General features: G+C 44.9%; 1 protein-coding gene across 1 annotated transcript in view; it reads left to right on the top strand.

Annotated features, from left to right (window-relative positions):
- Positions 1-10,845, top strand: part of RAI14 (retinoic acid induced 14) — a 76,664-nt gene that overhangs the window by 23,010 nt on the left and 42,809 nt on the right. The window contains exon 3 of the mRNA XM_045285262.1: positions 10,221-10,309. Within this exon, the coding sequence (XP_045141197.1) occupies positions 10,221-10,309 (89 nt within the window). The remainder of the gene's footprint in view (positions 1-10,220; positions 10,310-10,845) is intronic.

The raw sequence follows: 10,845 nt of genomic DNA, 5'->3' as shown, positions 1-10,845 counted from the left end.
TCCACGCAGTCTGTAGGTTCCACGCAGTCTGTAGGTTCCACTCAGTCTGTAGGTTCCACGCAGTCTGTAGGGTCACTATGAGTCACAGTAGACGTGATAGCAGTAAGTTGTTTTTATGTTTGTTTTTATGTTTGTTTGTTTGTTTGTTTGTTTGGGAGGGTCGACATTGTCACCTGTCCCCTGCAAAGCAAAATCACCCCCTCTCCCCACACCTGCTATCAACCTGTGGTTTATCTTTAGTCTTCCTCCCAAAAGGCAAGCTCCACTAGGGCAGGGACTTGATTTTATTCTCAGTGCTTGGAACAGTGTTCAGCATGTAGCTACACTTGTACTGTAATAGAGCAAATGAGTATATTTAGCCAGGGCAATAGCAGTGCTTATAAACATCTCCAACTATAGAAATATCAGAACTCTCTCCTAGCACAGAGTGAACATTGTCAGGAATACTGCCTCCACTTAAGGAGCTGACAGTGAACCCCACCCCCCTCGCCCCAGTCTGCAATATTCTTCATCCAGGGGTGGGTCCAGCTGCTCAGGACTGTCCGTACTGTGTAGGAGCCATGTGCTCACCTGGAGTGGGGATGCACCAACTGTTCCCCAAGCCTTCCAGAACCCCAAAGATGCCTGGCCACCCTCCAGAAGGGTAGCCCTGGGCCCACTGGTTTCCCAGACTGATAGCCTGGAAGATGCCTGCACTCATCAGTCACCGCCTAAGAAAAGAAATCTACTCACGGTCATCTGCCGGTCCAGGTCCATTCGCTGACCAGTGTTTTCCACCTGACACAGCCGAACTTTCCACTGGGGTATCCAATTAAAAACTGGCTCCGCTTTGGGTTCACATTCAGAGGCTGAAAGTGAATGGCTTGCTCTTGCCAGGTCCTGCCTTGGGGATTTTCAGCCCTGTGCATGGAGCCAGAGTGTCAGCCGCACAAGCGTGAGCTTTCGACAGAGCTGCTCTTGGATGATCCCACATGGCCAGGAACTGTCTGTGACTTCGTTCCCAAGCCTCCAGTCCCTGGGAGCGTATCTCACTGTTACGCTCTCCCCACCTCCTCTGCCTTCCATCGCTTTTCGGGCCGTGGTGCAGCAATGTGGTTCGCGTGTAACTCCTGTTAGCCTGTCTTTTCTGAACATTAAGATGATTCGTCTTACTAAGTAAACAGCACAGCTGAGTCCGCTCTGCCCCGTTGTTGTTAGACGGTATTGTTGCTAAGAGGCAGGTTGGATCGTACTCAACGACTCCGTGTACAGCAGAGGGAGACAGCCCAATCCTGCGCCACCCCCGCAGTGATTAGGGCTGAACCCACAGTTGCAACCACTGTGCCCGTCCGTCCATCTCACTGAGGGTCTTCCTCGTACGTTTGCTGCCCTGGCACTTTACCAAACCTGATGTCCTCTTCCAGGGACTGTTCTCCCTTGATAGGCCCAAGTCTGAGCCAGAATCTCGCCATCCTTTGTTTAAGGAGCACTCGGACTGACCTTCTTCCAAGACAGATAGCTGTGTTTGTCCTTCTGGCACTCTGCGTTACTGTCAGTATTCTTTGCCAGCTCCATAATTCAAATGCACCCATTATTTTTCTGTCTTCCTTATTCATTGGGCTTGGGTCCGGCAAGAGGATCTAATCCAAACACACGTCTTAGCCGGATTGTAAACCATGCAATAGTCCCGTGTTCTGTTTGAGTAAGTACCTCTTGGCCCAGGTACAAGTTCTGCATGGGCACAACAAAGTGTTCTGGAATTCCCGGCTTCTCAATGTTTTATCCATAGCCAGTTTTAATCCACACCTTCCAGTGCCTTTGCATAATCAATAAAACACAGGTCAACGTCTTTGTAGTACTCTCTGCTTTCAGCCAAGATCCATCTGACATCAGCAACGACGTCCTTGTTCCATGCTCTCTTCTAAATCTGGCCTGAATCTCCGGAAGCTCCCTGCTGACAATCTGCTGTAACCATGGTTGAGTGATCTTCAGCAAAGTTTTACTTGCGTGTGTTATTAATGATACTGCTTTATAATTTCCACATTCTGTTGGGTCACCTTTCTTTAGAATGGGCATAAATATGTTTCTCTTCCAGTCAGCTGGGTAGGTGGGTGTCTTCCAGACTTTTGGGCACAGATGAGCGAGTGCTTCCAGGGCTTCATCAGCTTGTTGAAACAAGTTAATTGGCATTCCATCAATTTATGGAGCCTTGTTTTTGACTAATGCTCTCAGTGCAGCTCAAACTTCTTCCTTTGGTACCCCTGGTTCTTGATCATACGCTACCTCTTGAAATGGTTGTATGTGAACTCGTTCATTTTTGCACAGTGGCACTGTATTACTACCATCTTCTTTTGATGCTTCCTGCATCATTCAATATTTTCCCTATAGACTCCTTAAATATTGCAACTTGAGGCGTGAAAGTTTTCTTGGGCTCTTTCAGTTTAAAATATGCTGAGCATGTTCTTCCCTTTTTGGCTTTCTAACTCTAGATCTTTACATTATGATATTTTACTTTGTCTTCTTGAGTTACCCTCTGAAACTTTCTGCTCAGCTCTTTTACTGCATTTCTTTCACTTGCTTTAGCTACTCTAAGATCAAGAGCCAGTTTCAGTCTCTTCTGACACCTACTTTGACCTTTTTTTTTTCCTCTTGCCTTTTTAATGACCGCTTGCTTTCCTCACTTAGACGGTTTGATGTCACCTCACAGCTCATCGGGTCTTCTGTAATTCGTGTTCAATCTGTCGAATCTGCTGTTGAGATGTTTTTCAAATCCAGGTGGGATATACACGAGGTCATATTTTTTCTGTTGTAGACGTTCTTCAACTTCATCTTGAACTTACATATGAACAATTGATGGTGTGTTAGTCTAGGTAGGCTCGAGAAACAAATTCATAGACACTCATATGTATATAAGAAAAAGCTTTATATACAAGAGAAATTGAATATTGAGAAAACATCCCAGCCCAATCCAGATCAAGTCCATAAGTCCAATATTAGCCTATATGTCCAATACCAGTTCATAAATTCCTCTTCAGACTCACGCAGCCATGCAATGATGCTGAATGCAGAAAGATCACAAGCAAGTGGGTGGGAAGTCTTGTGGATCCAGGGGTGGTAGAAGCATCTCAGCGCTGGGGTGGGTTTCCACATGATTCCTCCAGCTCCCAGGGCTCTGGCTGCAGTTCCATCAGGCTTGTGAAAATGTGTGTCCCGCCTCCAGGGAACTATTTATCTCCTGAGTGCCTCTAAATGAGGTCATCAAGCTGCAACCTGATTGACAGGCTAAACTTCACCCCTTTACTCTTAAGTCTCAAATTGACAACAGATTATGTAATTACCACAGATGATCTGTTCCACAGTCAGCCCTTTGCCTTGCTTTGTCTGCTGATACTTAGCCTCTCCATGGACTCTTCCTACAGATGTAGCCAATTTGATTTTTGTATATTCCATATGGAGAATTCCCCGTGTATAGTCTTGGTTTATACTGTTGATAAAAGTATTTAAGAAGACGACATCATTGGCCTTGTAAAATTCCATGTGTGATATCAACTTTCGTTTATCACCCAGACCATATTTTCCAACTGCATCCTTCCTCTCTGTTTCCAACTTTGCATTCCAATGGTCAATAATTATCGATGCATCTCACTTGCATTCTTGGTCACTTTCAGATTGAAGCTGTCAGTAGAAGTCCTCAAATCCTTCATCATTAGCTTGAGTGGTTGCTGCAAAAATAGTTGTATTGACTTGATTTTTTTGTATGAGGATAGATGATACCCTATCACAGACCACATTGTACTTAGAAACAAATCTTGAAATGCCTTTTTTGACCATGAATATGCCACCATTCCTCTTGAATTTGTCATTCCTGGCACAGTCAGTCACATGATTGTCTGGCTCGAAACCGCCAATTCCAGCCCATATAACCTCACGAAAGCCTAAGATATCAATATTCATGTTTTCTGCTTCATTTTCGATGACTTAAAATTTCTCCTAAATTCATACTTTTTACATTGCTGGTTCCATCGGCTAAACAAAATTCCAAGGAGCTTGTCTTCTGGCGCTGTATCTGGCAGTTCTGCCAGTGTGCCCGCTGTGTTCCCTGTGTGGCAGTGTTCTGCTGCTGTTCACAAGGTTTCCCATGGAGAATTCCTCACACGTGGACAGCCTGTCCTGCTTTGCTGTTTGTTCTTAGTCTTATCAGAGTGACTAGCATGTACCAAAGCAACTATATGTCTGATAGTTGTTCTCTCTAGTTTAATCGCTTTCTAAATCTAACCAGCAGAGCATCTTCTTTTACCTCTGATTCATTATGGAAGGACCTGTTATTTTAGCAAATACATCCTTAGAATTTAGAAGGACAGCAAACTATAGACTACAGTTGTCACGTGGCCTTCATGTGAATAGTACTTACATATCAGCCATACTGATAACATTTAAAAAGCCCATCAGTGTGTGTATGTCTTAGAATGGAGGAAAACCTCAGTGTGGGCATGGAGCTCAGGAACTGAAGAAATGGGGTATTTTATTGGCGGGGGGGATCTTATTTATGTTTTGGAGGAATCCTGGTGGCAACGTGGGTTACATGTTGGGCTGCTGTAGCTTCAAGGATAGCAGTTCGAAACGACCAGCCGCTCTGTTGGAGAAAGATGAGGCTTTCAACTCCCATAAGGTTAAAGTCTCAGGAAACTGCAGGAGTTCTTCCCTGCCCTACAAGGGTGCTCAGAATTCACTCAGTGGCAGTGAGTTTGATTATGTTTTATAGATTACAAGGACATTTGAACTGGGAAGATGATGTGCTTTTGTTTTGTTTCTTGTGTGTTTTTTATTAGGGTTGTAGTTATTGTTTCTGTGAGCACTCAGATATCTATTAATGCCATTTTCGTTGTGTTAAATATTTGCAAACACAAATCTTAAAAGCTCTAATAAAGAATTGGAATATATGCTTAGGATGGGGTATTGTTTTTCCTCCCAAACCAAATCTCACTTAAGACAGCTGTTTTCTTTTCCTTAGAGAGATGTGTTTTTTAATAATGCTTTGTTTTCTGGAGCACTCTTAGATTTCCAGTGAAATTGTACAGAATCTGCAAAGAGTTTCCATGTATCTCCCCTTCCATGCCCTGCCCCCCACCCACCCAACATCTCTGTGGTGCATTTGGTGTAATTGATGAAGCAATACTGGCACATGATCGTGATAATTAACTAAAGACACTTTGTCCCACATATTTGTGACAAGTTACCAGGAGAGACCAATCCCTGGAAAAGGACATCGTGTTTGGTCAAGTGGAGGGTCAGGCAAGTGGAAGACCCTCCACGAGATGGGCCCAGTGGTAACAACAACGGGCTCAAATGTAGGAACGATTGTGAGGATGGCACAGGACCGAGCAATGGCGACGTTCTGTGGTACATAGGGTCACTGTGGTTGGAATCACCTGGACGGCGCCAGGTACGTAGTATACATAGTGTACATAGTAGAGCAAGCCTGGTATCACAGTGGTTAAGCGCGGGGCTGCTAACTGAAAGGTCAGGAGTTTGAATTCAGCTTCTCCCTGGGAGAGTGTTATGACGGTCTGCCTCTGTAAAGAGTAAAGCCTTGAAACCCTGGGGACAGTTCTCCACTGTGCTAGAGGGCTGGGATGAGTCAACATGGACTGTCTAAACTGACTGCCATCAAGTCCATGGTCCCAACCAGCATCGCAACCCAGCATAGAACTACCCCCTGAGACCATGAATCTTCACAGGGGCAGAAAGCCTCATTGTTCTCCTGATAAATGGCTGGACGTTTCCATCTGCTGACCTGGCAGTTAGCAGCCTAATGCGTAAAGCACTAGGTCACCAGAGCCCTTCCAGAATTGGCAATGTGTAGGAATGTCTCAACAGGATAGCTTACATTGTTGTTGTTGTTGTTGTTGTTGTTGTTGTTTGGTGTGATGCAGTCAGCTCCAACCCATAGCGACCCTACACACAACAGAACTAAATACTGTACAGTCCGGCACCATCCTCATAATGGTTCCTATACCTAAGCCCATTGATGCGGCAACTGTATCAGTCCATCTTATCAAAGACCTTCCTCTTTGTTGCTACCCCTCTCTACCAAACTTGATGTCCTGTGCCAGAGACTGGTCTCTCCCGATAATATGTCCAAAGAATGTCCGAAGAAGTCTTACCACCCTTGCCTCTAAAGAGCACTCTGGCCTTAGTTTTTCCGTAGTTTGTCCTATTAGCAGACCATGGTACTTTCAATATTCTTCTCCGGGACCACAATTCAAATGCATCAGTTCTTCTACAGTCTAACTTATTCATTGTCCTACTTTCACATGCATAGGATGCAATGCTTGGGTCAAGCGTACCTTAGTCCTCAAAGTAACATCTTTTTCTCTTCAGTACTCTATATAAAGTGGTCTTGTGCAGATTTACTAATGCAACATGTCCTTTGGATCTCTTGACTGCTGTTTCCATGAGCATTGATTGTGGATCCAAGTAAGACAAAATCCTTGACAACCTCAGCCTTGTCTCCCTTCATTCTGATGTTACCTATTGGTCCAATTGTGAGGATTTGGGTCTTCTTTACAATGAATTATAATCCACATTGAGGGCTGCAAACCTTGATCGTCATCAACAAAGGCTTCAAGTTCTCCTCACTTTCAGCAAGCAAGGTTGTGTCATCTACCTATCACAGGTTGTTAATAAGCCTTCCTCCAAACCTGGTGCCGAACTCTTCTTCATATAATCCAGCTTTTTTGGTGATTTGCTCAGCATGTGGTTGAACAAGTATAGTGAGTGAATACAACCCTGCTGCCCACCTTGCCCAACTTAAAACCATGCAGTGTTCCCTTGTTCTGTTCACACAGCTGCCTCTTGATCCAGGTACAAGTTCCGAATGAGCACAGTGAAGTGTTTTGGACTTCCCATTCTTCTCAAGGTTATCCACAGTTGATTGTGGTTCACAGGTCGAATGTCTTTGCAAGTCAACAGATTTCCAGTCTCTGCAAATCAACATATTCTCTGCTTTGAGCCGAGATCCCTCTGACATCATTAATGACATCCCTTGTTCCAGGTCCTCCTCTGACTCTGGCTTGAACTGCTGTCAGATCCCTGCAGCTTACATTAGAGTTTGCTTTTTTGGTTTTGTTTTGTTTTTGTTTGTTTTAAATTTTTTATTAAATAATTATTTTATTAGGGGCTCATACAACTCATCACAATCCGTACATACATCATTCGTGTCCAGCACATTAGTACATATGTTGACTTCATCATTCTCACAACACCTGCTTTTTTTATGTGGTACAGTTTATGTGGTACAGTTTTATGGGTTTTGACAAACCATGTCTGTGTCCTCCATGACAATAGCATCGTGAACCAGGCTGTGACAATGGCCTGAGCTCCACCTACTCATCCCTTCCTTAGCCTTCTGGCAACCACTGAGCGTCCCACTGTCCATGGTCCTGCTTCTTCCAGAAGGCCAGCTCGTTGGAATCATACGGCTACTAGCCATATGGGTTCTTTCACTGCCAGTGTCTGTAAGATACTGCCATGGTCTCGTGTGGCTTGATGGCTCATTTCTTTTTGTGGCTGAATAATAAGGCTCCAGTGTGTGGGGGTACCATGGTTTCTGCATTCACCGATTGATGGACATCTTGGCTTGCTTCCAGTGTTTGGTGATTATCTCTGAAGCTGTTACCCCCATTCGGGTGCACGTTTTTATTTGGACATAACAGGTTCATTTATTTGGGTAAATACCAAGGAGTGAGTTTGCTGGATCAGATGGCGACCCTGTGTTAAGCTTTGTAAGAAATCGGTAGACTGCCCTTTGAGAGGTGTGTTCTTAAAGTTTAGAAGCCAGCCCCTCGTTTGACTAAAGATAATCATGAAGCGTTTTTGAAGTCTCTTATCATATTCTATAAGGAGCCCTGGTGGTGTAGTGGTTATACATTGGGATGCCATCAGCAAGGTGGACAGTTCAAAACCACCAGTGGTTCCGTGGCAGAAAGATGGGGCTTTCTACTCCTGTAAGTAGTTAGTTTTGGAAACTCATCAGGGCAGTTCTATCCTGTCCTGTAAGGTCACTTTCAGCTAGTGTTAACTCAATGGCCATGAGTTAGGATTCCATTCTGTATAGTTAATTTGTTTAGTTAAATTTATATAGCTTACGGTAATGTGTCCTTATCAAATGTGTCTCCCGTTTGAACCACTCATAAATGCAGCATGGGTTCCAGCACTCATCAAGATTCCTTCCAGGAGGAAAACCATGGATGGATGTCCTATGGGGAAGGGGCTCGGTGACGAATGGGGCTCATGTTGCATGCAGCGACTGTTTGGCTGCAAAACAAAAATGAACTTGGGGTTGATGCTGTCTGTGAAGGTGTATCATTCTTTGAATTAGACATGGTTCTGTTTGTTGAGTCTCCTCAATAGCTTTTGGCTAGCACTGTTGTGATGCTCTTGGTAGGTGCTGTTGACTCGATTCTGATTTACGCCTCTGTGCGCAAGATGAAACACTGCCAGTCGGCAGCCATCCTCACAGATCGCATGTCCACACCCATCGTGACAGCCGCTGTGTCAAAGTTAATGGAGTGTATATCATTTTAGAAATTAAAGTTAATTAATTAATTTAGAAATTAAAATTAGATTTAATTTTAGAAATTAAATCTAGTTGGGTTTTTTTTTAAACTACTGATGCTTCATTACAAAAAAAAACAAAAAACTAAAAAGTTAAATCTTCTGATTTCTTTCCAGAAGACTTAAGATTAAGTTTATGCACCATCACTTAGTAAGTGTCCTTAAAGAAATTACGTTGAATAAAGGATCAAACTCCATTGAGTCCGTTTTCTCCTCTTTAAAATGAGCTTGGCGTATTACAGTCTTGCGCTCAGACTGCATTAGAAAGTAGATTCACACACACAGGAGCCAGCCAAAGGAGGGGCACTGCCCTTGAGGCGCTTGCCTGGTTGTCCTTGATGGAGACTGCCATACTGGGTCGCCCGTATGTGCCATGTGCCATGCCCTGACTGTCATGGTCAGAAGGCCCTGGACCAATCCTGTAAGCTCTTCTAACATGATGTACATATCCCATTCCCTCTTCCCTAGTCCCACCTGTGACTGTGATGTGTTGATCTGCCACCAATCATCCTCTGTGATGATTTCTTTTGCTCTCCCGTGCCCTAAGTGGCGGAATCTCAGCACCTCTTTGTTTGTTTGTTTATCCTTTTTTTCTTCATTTTATTGGGGGCTCTTACAACTCTTGTTACAATCCATACATCAATTGTATCCAACATATTAGTGCATATATTCCATTGTTCTTTTCTAGATATTTACTTTCCATTGAGCCCTTTGGATCAGCTCCTCTTTTTGATTCCCCTCCCTCCCCCACCCCCAACCCTCATGACCCCTTGATAGATTGTAGATTGTTAATTATCTTCAAATCTCACACCGACCGCTGTCTCCCTTCCCCTCTGGTTTCTGTTGTTCTTCCCCCTGGATGGAGGTACGTGGTTATGTGCCACTCATTGCGATTGGTGCCCCCTCCTTCCCACCTCTCCCCCCTTTCCGGGTATCGCTATTCCCATTCCTGTTCCTGGGTTTCATGTGCCCTGAGTCTTTTATCTCTTGCCTAGACCTATGTACATGCTCCTGTCTAGTCCAGAGTGGGAAGCGGCACTGGGGTCATGACAGTGGGGGGTGAGGAGGCCCTAACGGGTCAGAGGTATGTTGCGTGATCCATTGGTGCTCTACTGCACCCTGGTTGACTCATCCCCTCCCTGTGACCCCTCTGTGGGGGGATGCTCCATTGTCCACAGATGGGCTTTTGGGGTCTCCACTCCAAGCCCCCCCTCCATCCTCACCAATGCATTTTTTGTTTATTGTGACTCTTCTGATGCCTGTTGCCAAGTCTCGATGACACCTCACGATCGCACCGTCTGGTGTGCTTCTTCCATGTGGGCTTGTTGCTCCAATCAGCACACTCTTGGAAGCCAGTGTGCCAATGGCATTCAATCAGCACACTCTTGGAAGCCAGTGTGCCAATGGCCTCCCTCATCCGGACGGGGTGTCTTTGTCCTCATCCTGGCTTTGTCCTGTGCAAGACTTGACAAAGGTTCTCCTTAAAGTAAACGAAGTCATAATAACGTGAAGTTGATAATGTCTTCTCCCTGAATGTTGGGAAGCACGAGTGAGAGAGCGCGTGAAAGGCCAGGACAGCGCTCGAGAGTGGAAATCTGACGGCCGCTCTGCTTCTCTCTTCGCAGGTTTCATCTTGCTGCTGCAAAGGGACACGTGGAATGCCTCAGGGCCATGGTTGCACATGGTGTGGATGTGACAGCCCAAGATCCTGCCGGTATGTGGCTTTTTTCTCCTAAGTCAACAGGCCAGCAGGAGAGTAGCTTTCACAAAGCTGATCCATGCTTATTGTGACATGTTAGAAGTTCCAGCGAGACAGAGTAAGAAAGACTGGCATCCCTTCTAATGACTCGGCTCTGACATGGTTTCCTGCACATGCCAGTGCCTTTGCAGCCGTGTTTTCATTTTAGGAATGGCTAGGAAACAAACCACAGCCTGTTCTCCGCGTATCCTCCCCTTTTAATGTGATTTTCTAAGATTAAACACCTGGGCCAAGCAGTACTCCCTGCTTCTTTGTTTCTATGAAGCCTGGTGTGAGGTGATCAATGGACTGAGTTATGTAGGAGTGCATTTCATTGACTCGTTGAGATGGGCCATGTGAACAGAGCCACAGCCTGCCTGTGTCTGTCAGTTTATCTGAATCACTTAAGGCACTTGGACAGAGGAAAGCAAGACATGGAGGAAAATAGGAAGGCCAAAGAAGCAGACGTGTGTGTGTGTGTGTGTGTGTGTGTGTGTGTGTGTGTGTGTGTG

Source organism: Echinops telfairi, unplaced genomic scaffold (assembly GCF_000313985.2).
Source record: "Echinops telfairi isolate 266 unplaced genomic scaffold, ASM31398v2 ScPeMD7_7469;HRSCAF=8507_1, whole genome shotgun sequence".
Lineage (NCBI taxonomy): Eukaryota > Metazoa > Chordata > Mammalia > Afrosoricida > Tenrecidae > Echinops > Echinops telfairi.
The sequence above is the reverse complement of the archived record's forward strand: the minus strand, read 5'-3'. Positions and strand labels throughout refer to the sequence as shown.